The sequence below is a fragment of the Nesoenas mayeri genome (genome assembly GCF_963082525.1).
Source record: "Nesoenas mayeri genome assembly, chromosome: 18".
Classification (NCBI taxonomy): domain Eukaryota; kingdom Metazoa; phylum Chordata; class Aves; order Columbiformes; family Columbidae; genus Nesoenas; species Nesoenas mayeri.
This window is the reverse complement of record NC_137566.1, coordinates 11,443,908-11,462,471: the sequence shown is the minus strand read 5'-3', so window position 1 is coordinate 11,462,471 and position 18,564 is coordinate 11,443,908. Positions and strand designations below refer to the sequence as shown.

At 43.9% G+C, this 18,564-nt stretch overlaps 2 protein-coding genes across 2 annotated transcripts; one reads left to right on the top strand and one right to left on the bottom strand.

The window, feature by feature from the left end:
• Positions 1-1,702: 1,702 nt before the first annotated feature.
• Positions 1,703-13,846, bottom strand: MORN5 (MORN repeat containing 5; the record flags this gene model as incomplete). Its single annotated transcript, XM_080356019.1, has 5 exons — positions 1,703-1,782; positions 12,148-12,279; positions 13,180-13,291; positions 13,587-13,734; positions 13,800-13,846. 5 exons carry the CDS (start codon positions 13,844-13,846, stop codon positions 1,703-1,705), a joined length of 519 nt encoding a protein of 172 aa, XP_080212145.1.
• Positions 13,847-13,978: 132 nt separating this feature from the next.
• On the top strand, positions 13,979-16,043 carry NDUFA8 (NADH:ubiquinone oxidoreductase subunit A8). Its single transcript, XM_080356005.1, has 4 exons — positions 13,979-14,068; positions 14,160-14,323; positions 15,162-15,327; positions 15,781-16,043. Exons 1-4 carry the CDS (start codon positions 14,018-14,020, stop codon positions 15,916-15,918), a joined length of 519 nt encoding a protein of 172 aa, XP_080212131.1. The 5' UTR covers positions 13,979-14,017; the 3' UTR covers positions 15,919-16,043.
• Positions 16,044-18,564: the final 2,521 nt, after the last annotated feature.

Below are 18,564 nucleotides of genomic sequence, written 5' to 3'. Positions count from 1 at the left end.
GATGAAAGGGAAACTCTTAAATATATACCTGCTAAATATCAACTTAGTTACTGATCAAAAAAAGCCCACTTGTGAAATGTACTGTATATCGAGGTTGTGGTAACGGACGGGGCTGGCGGGGCCGAGGGTGCGGGTGCTGCTCCGGGGGCACCGGCTCTGCTGGGGGGCACGTCCCCCCAGTGGGGAGCCAGGAGCAGCTTTGCTAATTCAGAAATCATTCAGAATGCTCTGTTTATATTAAGCCCAAATTGTTTGCAAAAACTGGAAGCAATTCAGCTTGTGCAGTTTTTAGAGCTAATTATGTGTATGGAAAATACTCAACTGTACCCAAGAATGTAAGAAATCCTCTAATTTATTCAGTACATTGTTTCACAACGTATTTCACACTGACTGTTGCCACTGAACCAAACCTTATCTCAGGTCATTTGCATTCATCTCCTGTCTGTAGATTAAAAAGAAAATAAAATGAAAATCATTCTCACTTTCTTAGTTTATTCAGTAATTACCAAACGGGTTCTGGAGCAGCAACGCAGCCTCTGCATACTCAACTTTCCCAGTTGCTATTTACAAAACCTTTTGCGGACAAAAGCCAACGAAGACAGCCAGCGAAAGGCTTTTCACCCGGGTTTAACGAGGTAACTAAATATGGTGAGGGTCTGAAAGTGGAATGGTTTACAGTTTTATTACTGATCTTGTTTTTTGGCTCACGCTGGTTAACACCAGCGCCCGAGCTAAAGGTGCTGACACAACGTGCTCGTTGGGGCAGGAGTGGGAACCCGCCCTGCGCTAGCAGGGACGGATCTGCAAGATGCCAACTATCGACACAGCGGTTTGATTTCATCTGCCGGTCATTTGTTGTCGCATGTTGCAATTCTGCATGTCTTGGCTACAACGGTTAAAAAAAATTTCTCTGAATGAGTGGACAGTCAAGACTAATATTTATTTTAAAAAAAAGTAAAACTAAATTGTAAGCACTTTTTTGTAAAACCAATGTCTGTTTTGTTACATACTTTTAATGTTGTGCTTTGTAAATGTCTTATTTGTGTAATAAATAAAGTTAATGCAAGTAGAAGTGCTGGCACTTACATCCAGAAAATGATGTAATTCCATTTTCTTTTATTTTTAAATACTTTCTGGCTTACTAATCAAGCAGCAACCCACCCAGTTTTCCTCTTTTATTATTTTGTTAAACTCTGGCTTCAGGAGAGTTCAACAAACGTTCGTAGTAAATGGATATAATTTCCTAGTTAGCAAACCAGTCATTAAAGAATACCTCTGGTGTACATTATTACAATGATCAATCAATATCAAAGTACTGAGCAAAAAGAGAGGAAAGGAATTCACCAGGACAGCTAACTAAAATCTGGGAAAATAATGTTGATTAAGATGGATTTGAATGACTTCAACACCAAATCTGAGGCACTCTTTTTAACAAATTGTTTTCAGGCTTAATAACGTGTGTATGTACCACAGCACACACCTCTCAGCAATATCATTGTGCGCACAGTCTGCTGTTTTCCGTGGCTTTTTCCCAGCATGACTGATTAAATGATTATTTCCATTTTTGTTTGTGCTGACAGAGATGACAAAAAGATTATATTCTTGTGGAGGGAAAGGGTGAGACAGATCCAGAAGGACGAATTAGGTCTTTTGTGAAGCAGATTACCTGCTTTGGAATATTATCGTCTAGCAAAAGCTGTTCTCATGGTTTTGGTTGATGTTCAGTTGTTTTATACTCGGCTTTCCGACAGGTCCTAATAATCCATTCGTGCTCATCATCATCTAAAAGAGAGAGAAAGAAATGCCAACTATCACCATGTCCGACCTGCTTTTTGCATCACTGGGGTGCAGCTCAAATAAGCAATTTTGCCTTTGAGAAATCAATCCCTTTTTAGCCAATGGCATCTCCTAGAATACAGTTTGTTTTCTTTAAAGGACCGTGTGCTGTTCTGTTGGAATCTGAAAAGGCAGGAGGTGCTGGATCTATGGCAATGACTCTGATTATTTGTCTGTTTGATAAGATTAACTTGGGTGAAACGATGAGATTTACAAGTATATATTTTATATTTTGACTTTCTGGCAGATGTGCAGGAGATTACGTTGAAACTATCAGAAATGAAGATACATTTTTTAAATTCCGTGTCTGCATTGCTTGTCGGTTTATGAAAAGTGAAGGTAAAGCAAAATCTATAGGCAAAGCTGGGTTCTTGAGTTCCAGCTTTTCCTTCAGTGCTGTTTTTGAAATGTGTGTTATGCCAGGTATCGATAAGCAGATATAATGGCTGATAGATATTTTAGAGCATCTTTTGTGTCCCTTGTTAGTATTCACGTCTGTCATATTTATTCTCAGAGCATAATGACAGTGTGGAGAGAAAAAAAAATCAAAGACAATGTAGGAGAAAACAATTGTCCAGCAAAGTTTGAATAGAAATCTTGTGTATGATTGGAAAAAAAATAACTTGGCAGATGTTAATATGTGGCTTCTTAATTCTGGGGATTTAAACAGTCCTGGCTCCAAAAACCGTTCTACAGCCTTTTCTTTTGTGTTTGTGTCAGGGAAAAGGGATCAGTGCAGAGTAGGAGAAGCAAACTTCAAAAAGCCTTGAAAAACAAAATCAAAGTATTACTTACAACAATACCTGTATTTATTTTTCTATAAATGAAATGTAGTAGAGCTGCTGCTTGTATTTACCACTGTCTTAGCAAATTCACATCAGCTGCCTGGGATGTGTATTTCTAACCTGCCTCCATTTAAATTTTAAGGGGTTTGTAGCAGCCCTTATTACCTGAAAGAATAGATGATTGCGGGCAGGATGGAGCCGAGGGGGCTGTAATCTCAGTGCTGGGACCATTGCTTGGCATAGCACCTAATCCCGTTTATTGTATTTACACAGCTGCCCTGCTCAGCTGGGCTCCCTGCCTAGGTAGAAAGCAGCATGTTGGTGCTTGCAAGGAGACCCATTTTCATGGGGATCTTGGACCTTTAAGGGAAAGCGACACAATAGCATTAGAAATGCAAAATGTAGGAAAGTCCTGGGCACAAAGTTCTGCTGATCTGAGAAGTGAAAGTTCAGAGAAGGGTGTGTGACAAATTAGGTCTGATGCACAAGTCTCCAAGCTTGGGGGTTACTCTTATTGATTGCAGTGGGGTTTGACGCATCTGCTTTGTCTTTCCTTTTTATATATGTATATATTTTTTCACGCTGCGCTCCCTTTCCTCTCATTCCCGTTGCAGTGAGTTGAGCGCTGGCCTTGGCTTCTCCCAGGGTGCTGCTGGCTAGCAGCTCTGGTGGCATCCTGGCCACCACCTGTGCCCTGGCACCATCCCTCGGCTGGAACGGCACGTTTCTTGTTTGGGTACAAGCCAGCAGAAAGCAAAACACTGAAAAATAAGCTAAAAGGGAAATTAAGAAGATGCGCGCTGAATCTTGCTTAAAGACCAGGCAATCCTGGCAGAGGCAGCGATTCCACTGAGGGCTGCGGCAGGAATGCAAATGTGGCCCTTAAGCTTTCTTAAAAACAACATCAAAGCCGTAATCAATGTGCTGGCTTTTGTTCTATGCACTAGGTGTTCCGGCGCAGTAATGATGCCATCACGTGAGCCTCGGCTAGAATAGATATTGTCCAGCCTCGCTATCTCTGGGATTTTAGCTGGAAGCACCTTAAGTGGAAAAAAAAAGAATATATAGTTTATCTGAGCTTGTAATAATTGCAAGAAAATGAAACTTTGTCTATTTCTGCTATGGGGAGGGAATAAGCAAAACTTCCAGGTGCTGTACATCGGCACTCTCGCTGGTGTTTGGGTGCAGGTGCACGTGGCTCACCTGAGTGCCAGCAATGGCCAGCCTGCCTCCCCAGGGACAACCACGCGCCCGCTCAGCCGAGCCGCACGGGAGGAGCTGAGAAAGGCAGACGCGAACTCGCTTTGCCCAGATTGTTTCCTTCTGTGCTGCGTGTTTTCCTGCTCTCCGAGGAAAGCACACAAGGCAGGTTGCTCTAAGGATTTTAGCTCCCTGGACCCATCCCAAAACGTCTTGGTTCATGCAGCGATCTGATCCCGTGCAAATTAAATACATGTTGGTAAGCGCTGCTTAACGTGCATGTGGTTTAATCAGATGCAAAAGCTGAATGAGCTATATGAATTTCAACTTTCTATAGGAGAAGGAAAAATAGATGTAATGACTCACTATTCCAAAAAATACCCTAAAGCAAATCTGCAGAACTGGGGTCCGAGGCGGGCGCACCGCACTGCTGCTCCTCGCACTGGGCAAGGGGAAATGGGAGAATGATCCAGCACAAGCCCAGAGATGAGAATGGCTGCAGGGCTAGCTATGCGAGAAGAGGCAGGGAAATATTAGAATGTAAAGAGTTAAGCTATGGTAAAACATACTTTTGCTACACTAAAGAAGACTGGTTGATAATTACTGTAGTTTTAGGGCTATTTGAATCAGTGCAGCTGCAACCTCTTCAGTAGTAACCCCTGAAACAAGACAAACTGGGTTTATTGTACTGAACAAGTCTTAAAGCTCCTCCCTGATTGTTAGTAATTGGCAGCAATGGACTTAACAGCCTCTTGACTACCCTTTTTACACTCTACCTGACTGTGCAGCTAACAATTTAAATCACAGATGCCGATCCCTCTTTGTGGCAGCTGCTTGTTAACTACACGTTCCTCTCTTTCTGTCACTGGCTGCTTCCATAACCCTGCAACACCAGGGTTAGATTGGAGAATCACATTTCATCAATATTTAAAATGGAATTAAACCTTGAAGTTTGATTAATGCTACCGGATAGTGAGTTGTAATTACTATTTTGCAAATTGCAATTGTTTGAATATGTTAATATGATTGTCTAAGCACATCTTCACCTTCAGAAGTAATTTTCCTTTTAAAAAAGATTTGAAAAAAAAAAAACCCACCAAACTCTTTAATCAGTGGTAAATTATCACCCTGTGCACAATTAGGTGGTGTGGGGCTCTCCATGTTGTGTGCTGAATTTTGTGTCAGCATGTTTATCTTTAAAAGTTTATCCATTTTTTTAGATTTTCCTCAGTAGAATATACATTCATGGAACAGACTTTGCCGAAGACCATTGACCACGTTGATATTTGAAGGTAAAGGAAAAAAGCTTTGTCTGAAAATGTTATTGCAATGTGCTGTAGCCCTATTCAGTTACTAAAGGTTATTTCTTCCAAAGTTAATGAAATATTGTTATCATGACATATCATTGAAATCTTGAAACAGAGACAGTGAGAGATTTGAATGTATGAGCTGTTAGAACACATGTGAGTATTGACTGATTCTTTTGAATTATTTCCTTCTGTCTCAGTCAAAAACAAGAACAGTTTTCTAGCACTCACAAGACATATTTTGAATATTGTGGGCCAGCCCCTCAGCCAGCCCAAACCGGGCTAGCTTCTTTTTAATTTAGGTAATTAATGCAGGCTGTTTTCATTAAGCAGGCAGAAGCATCGGAGCCGGCCCCGCAGCAGCGCCGGCCCACAGTGGTGATTGACCAGGGCCGCCGGTCCCTCTCGCCTGCTGTTGGACACTGGCTGCACAGCCAACAGCTCAGTCCGGGTCGAGGCCTTTTAGGCAAATAAGACCCAACTAAATCAGTTGGTTGTCCTATGTTCCTGTAAGTAGCCCATTTCAAAATTTGTTCTTCTCTTCCTTGGTTTGGGCGGCTTAGCGGAAGCTCCAAACTCCCCATCCAAACAGCGGTCTGTTGAAAATGCTGTTAGGTGTGTTCCACAGCGAGCTCAGACTGCAGCCCACTTAAATCAGTGCATTTCTGCTCAACATCTCTGCAAAACGAAACCACTTGTCTCATTTTCAATGCTCAGTCTAGGAGTAGTGGCAGAAGAGACTTTCCCAGCTACGCGCTGCAGATTTATCTCTCAGCCGGGATTAGAAACAGCTGAAAATTCAGGGTGGGCTTGCTTCAGTGTGCTTCCAAGGGACGACATGAAAATATACTGTAATTTAGGTGCATTTAATCTTCTTATATTAAATGCATATTGCAAAGTTTAGAATGATTTGCTTGGAGCTATTGCATTTCTGCGTTGCTTGTGGCAACCTCAGCCATGAGCGACTCGTGAGGACCCTGCACCCCAGGTGTCGGCCGTGGCTCGTGGGAGCCGCTGTTTACAGCAGACAATCCTTGACCGAGAGCGGAGTTTCCTCTCTGTTTGCAGAGGGCCAAGCACACACAGACCATTGTAAACAACAGTATCGTTTAATTCTTTCGCGTGCCGGGCTCCTCCCGTCACCCGCAGCGCAGTTTATCGCGTTCTTCCACTGCACAATTCCCCTGGCGTGTGATAGCATCTCGGCCATGGATCCTGCCTGGCACACCCCTCTCATTTCCACCGCCCTCTCGCATCCCCAGCACCACTTTCCTTACTGCACCTGACCCCACCAACGTCGGCGCTGGCAAGAAAATGGAAAATACATTTCCAATTAACCTTTGCTTCCACCCACAAATTCTCAGCCTTCCATTTACTTCTAATTACTGTAATTCCAAAATGGCCCCCAAATGAACTTTCCATCTCTCCTAAAATTTGTTTTCACATGAACCATATAGTTGAATATAAGTGCCTATAAGACTTGTGTGTAACCTATTTAATGGATACACAATAGGATGGCCGGCACACAAACAAAGGTGTTATTCTTGGCATGCCACTATTTGGAATTGAAATTTTCACAGGTTTTTTTTAAGACCAGGAAGCCACAAGGGACAATATATCTGCAAAAGCTATAGCTACCAAAATTATTGTAGTAACTTATATCACAATGCATATATTAATATTATCATTGTTGGCTACAGTCTTGAATATAAATAATATTGACTCATTTCTATATAAAAATATATTAAAAGAGCATATGATGGGTAGGAGAATAGGTCCAACATTTTAAAAAGTGTTTGGCGTAGAGTAAAAATAGACATGAAGCTACTTCTTGTAGGAGTCTGGGTTCTTTATATTAGACTCCGCTTCCTTCTGCCATCTCCACTTCCACACCCATTGTTTGCCTTCCCCCCCCAGCCACCCCAGTTGGACACTTGCTGATGTGCTGTCTCTCCTCCGTTTAAGATCTGGCTTCTCGACTCATTTATTTGTTAAGCTTGGGAGATTATTTAGGTCCAAAGCTCTCACCTCAAGACAAAAGCTCTCCAACCAAAAAATAGGAAGAGATGGATGAGCGACACTTGGAGATCCAGATGAAAGAGCTATGATGCAGTTTGTAACCCTTCCCTTAATGTAATATTTTTCAAATCTTCTGACTGTTGTAGAAGCAGTGGGTCTGGAAAGCAAGAACCAGGAAACTGGAATTGTATGAATGTGGGCAAAAAAAAACCCCATGTCCTGGGACTGGACATAAGAGAAAAAAGTGTGTGGGAGATGGAGGAGACAAGATCAAGAACTGAAGTTGTACAGACTTGTGTAGAGCTTTGTGGGCAAGGAAAACAAGCTGAGTGCCACGGTACACAGAGAAAATATGTCTTGCAATGGTGCTTTGGAGGAATATGAATCAAAGAGGCCAGAGAAAGGAGTTAGCAGGAGAAAGGACAAGCACTTCAGCTGTTTCGGGAACAGCAAATGGCTACTCACAGTTGTGAGCTCTACTGTTGTAAATGGAGAGTAGGATTTGCTCTCTGCTCTACAAACCCCTGCTTTCAGAAATAAGTTTGTCAGCCAAAGCAAAGAGAAAAAGATCAATGGATTGCAAGAAACAGCATTTAACATAAAAATGAGTAAAATTTACAATTCAGTTAACTTGTTAGATGTTAAAAAATCAGCAAACAATAGACACAATTTGTTTTGTTCGGAGCCCAGAGGTAGAGACCAAATCCTCTAAATTAATTTCTGCAAAAGCTGGGTTTTTTTTCCAAACAGGTCTGGATCCTATTCGTTGTAGAATATACTGATTACCAACTATTTTTAAGAGCTTTACACAAACATTATTTCTTTTGTTGTGTGAAATGCAGAATCAGCCATCTGGCAAATGCCCCAGAGCTAAAATCTTTTACATGACATATAATTCAAAATGATTAAATATACAACAGAAAATAGCTATAGCATTGCACTTAAAATAGCATGAACTTTTACTGCCGATCAAAACTGATTTCTTTAGCTTAACAAGTATCCAAAGAACAATTATTTGAAGAGCTTTTAAGAGTTTCAATATGTAGGAACTAAACCTCATCTAAATTCAGTATCTTAAGTCAAATAAAAAAGAAACAAATGTACAAAAGATTAAATGGTCCTGCGTTATAAGTAGACATTTAAATCTATGGGAAGCTAAATTCATTCGAACAAAAATACTATATTCCCTCTGTAAGTGTGTTGCTGGGGCTCTCCTCTCCTTTGCTAAGGGCATCTGCCAAAACAACTCTTACATTCTTAGGCAATGAGCAGGGACCAGCCTGGAATCAGTGTTCATCCACTCCCTCCATCAGCAGAATGGGCAGTTTCAAAGAAGAACAGGGAATAAAGCTCCATGAATGATCCCCAGGAGCAGTCAATCTTTCTTCCTGCACCACAGTCGACTTGAAGTTAAACTTGCTGTCTTCTTTCCAGAAATACTCCAGGCCTGAAAAATTGCCAGGTCTTCATCCCACACCCAGTTCTCCAGTAGTTTATGAGAAAGAGCACGCAAACATCTGCATGTATTTGGGGTACATGAGGGTAGGTACAGAAATATTACCCTGTGCAATTATTGAGTGGTTATGGCTCTGTTTCTCAACTACATTTTTCAGACAAGTCTACATTTCTCAAAAAGCACTCGGTGCAAGTCAGCTCTGAGTTGTAAGACAAAAACGTCTGAATGTAGGAGATTTATCTCATGGATTTGCACGCTCGGATAAACCCAGAATGGATGAATATGTTGTTGTGCACTTTCAAAAAATTTTGCTTCTAAATTCTTGCAGACTAAGTATAAGAATCTTCATGCCAAGGTAACAACGTGAGGAAACTGCACTACAGTCTGTGATTACTAAGGCTCAGAATTAAAATGGCTTCGCACCCTTGCCTGTGGAGTTGGGTCAGCCTCGCCACCAAGGGACGTCAGACATTCTAACCCCAGACTGTCCTAAACTATAATAAAATAATGTTCTTGAATCTTGACCTTTTCAGCTCATAATGATTCCTGAAGCAGCAGGATTTTTCCTGCTGCTTTTGACAAGACTTCCAGGCTTGTAGAAATCCCAAGCTGATTGCTGGCTGGCTTGGCATTGCAGCAACACCAAAAACTCTCCTCTTAATAAGATGCTTGTCCTGGTTTTCCAGGCCGAATCATGCTCTTAATAACACGTGTGTTAATTCAGTTACCTACCTGAGCTTTCAGGGTAAAGACAGGCTTTGTGTCTTTTCTATGATTTAACCCATCCTGGGGAGAACCAGAAGAGAAACAGAGTGATTTTCATCATAAGTGTCTTTGCTTTTCATCAGCAGAGAGGTGACCCAGGCAATCTTCTGTAATCTCTCCGTGCTAGTAGAAGAAAATTCCTATTGCTGACTGTATTTTCTCTTTGAAAGCTATAGGCTTCTTTGATGTTTGGGGGTCCTAAAACCTGAATGTCTCTGCTCTCCTTGTACCTCCCTGCTTTGCATTAAAAATAACATCATATATTTTCTACTTTTCACTGACAAACTGGGAAATCTCGCCATCTCTCTTTTTGACCAAACACGGTTACAAAGGTGCCAGGAGTCCTATTTCTGGAAAGAAAAACCATGTAATAGCCCTAGTGAAACAGGAGTCTAGTACTAGCATCTATTCAAAACAAACAACCTATCTTCTTACAAATGAGCATTCCTATTCTTATTTATGTGTCCAATTTCGCGTACTTCACAATACTGGAAAAAAGAAAAGATTGAAGAACACATGGAGAATCAAGAGAAATTTGAGCATCCCCGAGGAAACAGAGGTTTAGGGATGGAGCAATAACTGCAGGACTATAATGAGAATTTGGAAAACTTTGCTAGATAAAAACGCTTAAGAAAACTGTTGCTGTCATTTAATTCCCTGGGCCTCATTATGTTTTCACGATGGGCCTTTGCACTGCTTTAGCAGTAAGAGCTCGTTCAGTAAATGAGGATCAGACCTCCACGCTCGCGAAGAGCAAGGCTTGCCAAATTCACCAGGAGCCTCCGCGGTGCTCCACACACGCTCATCTGGACAAAGCAGCGAGGAGAGCAAACTCGGTAGTTTCAAATGGCGTCTCTTATTTTCTGGAGCGGTACCGGGACGCTGCGCGTTTGGCCGCAGGCCGGTGCCAAGGCCGCGCGCTTCCTCGCCCTCCTTCCCAAACAAACCAGAAACAATCAGAAATGGCTCCGTCCCAGGGTGAAAGGTGAGAACCGGAGCGCTCGGAACGCCTGCTGCCAGACCCGAGGAAGATCGTGTCATTTTGGTAAACCTGTCAAGCTGTTGTAAGAACTTCCTGAATGCTTCCTACCATCTGCTTTTGATGCTTTCAAGACTTGGCTGGAAGCCTGGAGGTTTTCCTGCTCCTTCCTGCCCAACCTATAATGGAGCAATTCTGGATCTGTTCCCTGTCATCCCAGCCTCTTCCTCAGTTTCTTCTGCTTACAGCTGGGGTTTTTTCTCCTCTCTTTTTTTTCCTTACCGCAGTGGCCTTGTGTCCTGAATCATCTCTCCTGGGGCGCTAAGAGTTCCTCTGATGTCGAGCAAGTGCCGGGCTTTTCAATTGTGTTCGTGTTCTTGAGAGGAAGGGTCTGGCCCACACGACACATTCCTCCTTCACGCTCACATCAACAAGTTTAACTTTGTGTACAGGGCTCTCAATGGAACCGCCATGCAAAGCACCTCTCCAACAGCTCCGTGGGGCTGCACGCCGCTCCACTTAGCAAATATTGATTGATATAGTTGGTAGGGTTTGAGATAAATGTCATAAAGGACAATGAGTTCAAAGAACAGATTAAAAAACAATAAATTGAATTCCAAGGCGTTCCCTCCTGTCCTAATCTGTGTAGGTTCCTGTGTTTTTGGAAAGCATGGTGCTTATCTTCCTCATCAGTAGGCCCACTGCATTCCAGTATTTTGGATCAATGCCATTTGTAATAATCTAGATCAGTTTTTATTCAACGTTTATAAAACAGGCCATGTATCATAGGGTATATTTTATAGCAGATGGTATCTCCGATTCATTTAACCCCCCTTCACTTCCCTCCTCCAGTATCACAGTGTATACATATAAAAGCTCCTGAAAGTTGAGCTGAGCAGAATTTTTTCAACAAATAGTAAATCCACTGAAAAAATGGAGATTCCAAGCAACAAAACTGTTAAACTGTGTCACACTGAAGCGGAAATGTTCTGTCTTCTGCAATCACCAAGTGTTGCAGTTTGGACATTAAGGAGACAAAAAAAAAAAGTGGGGTGGGTGGATGGGTGCTTTCAGAAATCATTTTAATTTTTACAAAATCTGCGCTAAAAAGCTGATAAACACAAAGGTTAAACAGCCAGAACACACAGCGCTTTTTCAATTCAGATTACACTTTTGGAGTTGTCTCACTTCTGTGTGGTTTTAATTTGAAAAGTTTCTCTTTTGGCTTGATGAGAACTAATTCGCCCTGAGGCTTATTCATTTGAGTATTGATCCACAAGACTCAGTATTTGCCAGACTCTACCTAGAACACAGCCACACAAGGTGACAAGAAAGCTCCCTGTTCAGTAAGGTATTTTAACATAGCCCCAAGACCCATTTCAATAAAATGGTCTCTTCTAACATATAGAGATAAGCACAAGCTTAAGCCCTTTGCTGGTTCAGAACACGGAGTTTATTCCCTTTCAGGATGGGTGATGTGCACCTTACAGCCGCTTCCTTGCCTGAGATCATCATGGGAGAGACTCAACATTTTCCTGAGATTAACATACCAAATGGTAATAAAATACATTTATTTATATCTGCTTGGGAATACCTCATTGTAATTTTGCAAAATATGATTTATACAACTCTGGGGATACAGAAATCACCGATAAAAATAAATAAGTAAAAAATATTTTAGGTCTGTGATAACAGAATCAAATCATGGACTTTTAAAATGTTTTACATCTAATCAGGCATCCCAGAACATAACATGACAAACTCACTCATCTCAGTTTACCCTGCAGAAGTGAATCATACCTGCGTTTCTCAGAAACCTGAGTTTGTAGTCAACAACAACCCTGGTTTCAGGATTATAGAATCCATCACCACAGTCGTAACATCCTTGTGGGATATTTCGGGGAGGATCCAGATTTGTAAGCTGAGAAATGCCTAAAGAAAACAACAACGGGTTTGCTTTATTTTGCCCTTTTTTTTTTTCTTTTGCATTTGTGCCTTTGATCAAGATAACTAACAAATATTACATTTCCACTGCATTTACTATAAAAACAATGTGGTTACCTTACAATAAATTGCATGAAACTTTTTGCCAATTTTGAAGATAGAGAAAATGAAAATGGAAAAATCCGTACACTGAAAGTGTGTGATAAAAAGATATCACTTTGATTTCCTCATTCACAGTCCTGTGATTCAGCCCACTGAGCAAACATTACACATCTGACCCCAAACTCCAAAACGGGGCCAGGGGACTTGCTGGCCTCCCAGCACGGCTACATGTCATCGCCAAAATATCCTATCTATAAAGAAGAGTATTTTATGTATCACATTACGTATTTTAGTCACTTGTTCTTTATTAATATTTTCACCTTTTGACTTCAGGCAAATAGCAATATTACAAAGGTCTTTAGCAAAAATATAGACTGGACACAAATGTTTATGTTGGTATCTACTAAAAAGCTACGTGGGACCGACGCATTCAAACTTTATTGGATCTTCTGGATGTAAATGAATTGCTTTTGCTCAAGTTTTCTATATTAAAAGCACACTGCTACTGCAGTGAGGGCGAGATGTCTAAAAGGGTTAATGAGGATGTCAAAAGCTGCGGATAACAGAGCCCCGTCCTGCGGGTCGTCACTCAAGAAGAGCCCACGCGGCCGTTGGGCGCTGCTGGAAGGTGGTGTCAGCATTCTGGCAGCGTCCGACGGCCGGGGCCTGAAATTAGCCAGAGCATTTCTGCTCCATGTTACTCATGTAGCCAAATTAATCTTTCTTAAGCAAAGTTGTTAGTTTAATTCCTTCCAGACTCTCAGGATCGCAAACGCAATTCAGTACCTGCTGGTTTAAGACCAAAACAGATTTCTGTGTAAAATCTTCTGTCGTAGCCGTCACAGTAATGCCATTTTTTATCTTCGTATTTGAGACCATCTGCAAAAGTGTATTTCCCCTGCAAAACATGTTCAAGCACAGAGTTAATAAACATGATGGATGGGTCGAGCACGAGCAGGGCCGGCGTTCCCGCTGCCAAAACCGCGCGTTGGCTGCGCACGGGTCTGCGCGGCGCTGGGAACCGCATCTGCGGGATGCCCGGCCCCGAGCGGCGCCTGGGGACGAGATGTGCCGAGGGGACCGAAAATTGGCTCGGCTCAGAAATCCGCTTATTTCAGCTCAAAACCTCCCCCGCAGCGTGGCCTGCGGGCGGGGCCGCTCCGCGGTGGTGGGGATCCCCCAGCCCGGAGTACCTGCGTGGGCACCCCGCGGTGCCAGAGCGCCCGGTAAGAACCGCCGTCGGGGAACAGCAGCTCTCCCTCTCCGTGAAACATCCCGTCCTTCAGCTCGCCCCGGTACTCGGTGCCCGTCGGCAGCGTGTAGGAGCCCTGTCCCTCCATCCTGCAGGAGACAGAGCGGTCGGGAGGGGCCGGGCGGGCGGCAGCCCCGCTCCCCGCCGGGCCCACCTGCTGCGCACGGTGCCGCCGCGGTACCGCCCGCCCGTCAGCTCCATGGCAGCTCGGCCCGAAGGCGCGGACGCGTCTCCATGGCAACGCCGGGGCGCCGCTGGGACACAAAGCTCCGCCCCCCCCGCCCCACGGCCCATGCGCGCCGCCCGCCCCCTCTAGCGGCGCATGCGCGGTGCGGCGGGCGCTGGGGGACGCTCAAGGAGAGCGGCGCCGCCATGCCCGGCTCGCTGCAGGTGCCCTCGCTGGAGGAGCTCGATGTGCAGGAGGTGAGTGAGCGCCCACGGGCCCTTCCCTTCCCTTCCCCGCGGGGCAGCGCCCGGCCCGGCCGCGCCCATTGCCGCTGTGCCCCCGCTGCAGGTGACGGTCAGCTCGGCCGTGCTCAAGGCCGCCGCGCACCACTACGGCTCGCAGTGCGACCGGCCCAACAAGGAGTTCATGCTGTGCCGCTGGGAGGAGAAGGACCCGCGGCGGTGCCTGCGGGAGGGGCGGCAGGTCAACCAGTGCGCCCTCGACTTCTTCAGGTGAGCGGGACCCCCCGCCCCCGAGCGGCTCCGCCCGGTCCCTTTCGGGGTCTCCCGGGGCCGGTTCGGGCTCTCCCGGTGCACGGCGCCCTTGCCGGGCTTCGTTATTGCAGCGTTGGCACCCACTTGGTTTAATTTAAAATGCCACCATCACGATCTTCAAACTCTTTATTATTGCTTTTCTAACTCTTGGCGGTGGAGGCCGTGTGCATTGTGTTTTATTTATTTACGTGTGAATCTATCCTTTCGTGTGCGTCTCTGCGGTGTCTGCTCCAGAAGTGTGTTGCCCTGGGTTTTGGTTGGGTTGGCAGGGGATGCTGAAAGGTTTTGCTGCTTCTCCACCTGGCGACTGTGTTACGAATACCAGGAAACCCACCCAAGCTTTGCCCCATCTGCCCTTGCTGTTTCACATTACTGTGAAACCTTGATTAAATGCACCATTTGCCTCTTCCGACCAAAACTGTAGACCCAGGGCACGTGTCAGTATCATGTTCTTAAGTCACTAGTAAAAGGCTTAGTTAATTAGCTCAGAGCATGTCCACTTCTAGTATAGCAGCTATCAGTCAGAGAAACTTGTGTTCTAAACACATTTTCTTGAGCTCGAGAGGTCAAATTAATTTGGAACTATTAGAACATCATATAATGTACACTAAATTGTTTTGCAAAACAAGGATCTCATAGGGAGAAGCTGTGTGCATCAACCTAGCAAGAATACCTTCTACACATTGGTCATTACTATCCCTACTTGTACCTACAACGGTACAAATTTTACTGGTATTGGTATCAAGTTCTGTTTGTAATACTTCAAATACTGACTTCTTTCTGTGATCTCTTACAGGAAGATTAAGACGCACTGTGCGGAGCCGTTTACCGAGTACTGGACGTGCATTGACTATACCAACTTGCAGGAGCTCCGTCGGTGCCGAAAGCAGCAGGCGGTGTTTGATAACTGCGTGCTGGAGAAGTTGGGTTGGGTGAGACCTGATCTGGGAGACCTCTCTAAGGTAACTTCACACCTTCTTGATGGGAAAGTCACGTTCTCTCCCTTCTTATGGACATTTCATCCAGACCAGGGTGCAAACTTCTCCCAGCCAGAAGGTGATTCATGAACTCAACACAGCACACTTGTGGACTTTACTAGAAGTCAAGGCTTTGTCAGCATTCTCCAAAAGACTTGCGTTTTTCTTAGACAATGCTTCTTTTTTGCTTTTCCTAGCACAGAGACCTTTTCTTTAGCAGTGAAGTTCACACACATTGGAACTATTGTTTGCTTAAGAGAGAAATGTCCCTCCCTGCCCCCTTTTTAAGTGCTCTGGAGACAGGAGCTTTCATCGGATTAATAATGTGTCCTTAGTGTCGTTTGGTACTTATTGGTAGTTCTTCCTTTAAGTTCTGACTCAATCTAGCTTTTCTATTAAATACTGTGAGGAGTCATATCACTTCTTTTTTCTTTTCAGGTCACAAAAGTGAAGACAGACCGTCCTTTGCCTGAGAATGCCTATCACTCTAGGCCTAGACCAGAGCCAAACCCACCCATTGAGGGAGAGCTGAAGCCGTCTCCGTTCGGCAGTCGGCTCTTTTTCTGGTCCTGGTAAAGTGGGCAGACTGTGCTGTAACCGAAGTGCAAAGATTTATTGCTTACAAATGTAAATTGTCCAGTATGCGTTGAGTATGAGTTTAATGATTAAAGATCCCCAAACTGTTATATGGCTTAGTATATTTCTTTAAACATACTCACACATCATAGCAACCAAAAAAAATGTGATTCCCGGTTTTGCACAGTGCTCTCTGCAGTCATACAGGCCTTAGGGCTGTCTTAACACTAATGTCAGGTGCTTGATAGTAACTTCCAGGCTTGTCCAAGATTTGTATAATTGTAGCTGAGTCTTTGACGACTGTTTCAAACAATCGCAAACTGGCATGAGACTTTATTTACTGGGAGAGAACACTGTCACTTGGATCAAGGAGACTTTCGGAACAAAGACATTAATGTTTTTCCTTAGTCTTGCAACTGATAATTGTGTATTTTTTTTTCCAAGGGATTCCTTTTGTATAGGTGTAACCTAAAATCTGTCTCGGAATGAGGTTTTAGTCTGAATCTGTGGCATTTGCTGGGTGCCAGGTCAGTACTGATGCTGACACAGGTTCTTGTTCTCCCAGCTGCTTGTTCTTCATGCAGGTGGGTTAGCTGCTTCCATTAAAAAAATAAAAATATTGGGAGAACACAAGGTACTTCATCAGGAAGGTTACACTACGTTTTCCACACCTTCAAGGAAAAATTACCCCCTAAAGGATCTTCATGTCCCATTAAGCGGTGTAAGAAGATGGCTTGTCTTCTGTCTCAAGGCCCTGACCTGAGGAGTTTGGAGCAGATCCTGCCCATTGTTTCCTTATGATATTCTTTTTGATAGAGGCGTAAATCAACTTAAATTTATCTTTTCTGCAATATCTAAGGGTCATATGTTGCATAGGAAGTAGATCTAGACTTTCTTCCACTTCCACCCAATAGCAAGAACCTTATTACAAAGGCCAGAAGAAAAATTAATGAACTTGTTTTCACAAAGACATATGCAGCTGATCTTGCGAAGACTTGAGTCGTGCTTTGCTCCTTGAGGAGCCTAGCGGTTATTAGGGTCTGAAGATCCACCATCTCCCTCTTTGGGGTGAGATTAAACTGTAATGGGTTAGGAGCTGCAGCATGTGTTTCTGATCCATGGAGCTAGAGGGCTAATTGTATAACGTTTATCTAAAAATAGCTCGGCACCATGCGGCTCACGGGCTTTTGCTGCTTTCTGCCTGGGTGTGTTGACTGGGACTCAAAGCAGGTGCTGTGACATACGTGTTTACGTTTTAATGTATGTATCATATGGTCTTGCCAGCTCCATGTCTGAATCCGTGAGATGGTGTGCGCCTTTGCACTCCGTCAGGCCGCTGCCAGCGATTCAGAGCAGTCGCACATGGCTGAAGAAAAATAGCCTCTTTTCTGCAGAGATTGAAATTAGGACAAGCTCAAGGTCTAATTACATTCAGCTGAGTGAGTGAAATGAGGTTTGGCCGAGTAGAGGATGAATTGTTCTGGGATGTTAACGCGTGTCACATCTGATCTTTTGTTGCTGACCTACTCCAATAGTTGGGCAACCTCGCAGAAAGACTTTTCAGATATTACTTGCTGTGTTTTGCTAATAACTTACTATTGTCAGCATAATGTATGAAACATTGCACTGCCGAACATCTGCTTTTGAATAAACAGGCATGGGCATTCCAGTAGTCAGCCCCTAATCATAATTAAAGAGTATTTTTCCCATTAAATTGCTTCTGAAGAGAATGACGTGCATAAATAGGGGAGCAATTTTTTTTAAACAGCCTTTTACGAACCCCACCCTTAAGTTGGCTGGGACTGTAAGGGGGGGAAAATAGTGATTTATGCTGCAGCCTCGGAGCTTTAAGTTTGTTCGTCTGCTTCATGACAGCTGAATCTACTACCTCTTGGGTCAGAGGTTGTTGATCAGTAACGGCGCGTTGGCCACGTTTAAAAGCCAAAATTAACCGTCTGCTCGCCTGGATTTCCACTTCAGTTCCAGGCAGGAGTGGGCTGGTGAATGTGCAAAAGAGAACAGGAGAGAAGGACAATGAAGTGCTGAAGTCAAGTAGAATTCGGCTGTGCCGTGAGCACTTCTGTCATGAACCTCTGTCTTTATCTCTTGGCTGAATCTCTGTGAAAGTGTTGCCAGATAGCTGTTTCCTGGCGCTTTGCACAGTGCCTGCGTGTAGCTATTTCTATTCAAAATCCTGTGGCTTTACTCAAATGTAGGTGCCCCCGTTGGAGCTGTAATGTTTTCTTGGAAACCTTAGAACAAGTGAATGTCAAGACTGAGTAAAGACCATAAAAGTATTTTTGAGGAATGTATCTTGACGTTTTTTTGGCAGATGGAGAGCAGACATGCACAGATTCAACACAGATATTTTACTGGAGATGTGAGAAGTGTTGTTTGTGATGTTGTACGCTCTTAGCTCTGCCAGAGCTTCTAATCACATGTGTTGAATTAACAAAGTTTTAAGGCAGTGTCATGGTAACTTCCCACACCACGGGTTAGATTGGGCAGAACTGCTCTGTTCTTTCACATTATGGAAGGGAAGAGTAAAATCCCAGTGCAGTTCCTAATCCAGGTAAGGTGGGAGCGTGCATTTCTGGTGCGGCACAGCCGTGTGGCACCAGCACGACAGCATCCACCCAAAGAGCG

Bases quoted from the DNA above. Each gene is read 5' to 3' on its own strand.
- NDUFA8 (XM_080356005.1), top strand. From the start codon at position 14,018: ATGCCCGGCTCGCTGCAGGTGCCCTCGCTGGAGGAGCTCGATGTGCAG. The intron at 14,069-14,159 runs GTGAGTGAGCGC...CCCCCGCTGCAG, and splicing joins AGGAGCTCGATGTGCAGGAG to GTGACGGTCAGCTCGGCCGT. The intron at 15,328-15,780 runs GTAACTTCACAC...TTTTCTTTTCAG, and splicing joins ATCTGGGAGACCTCTCTAAG to GTCACAAAAGTGAAGACAGA.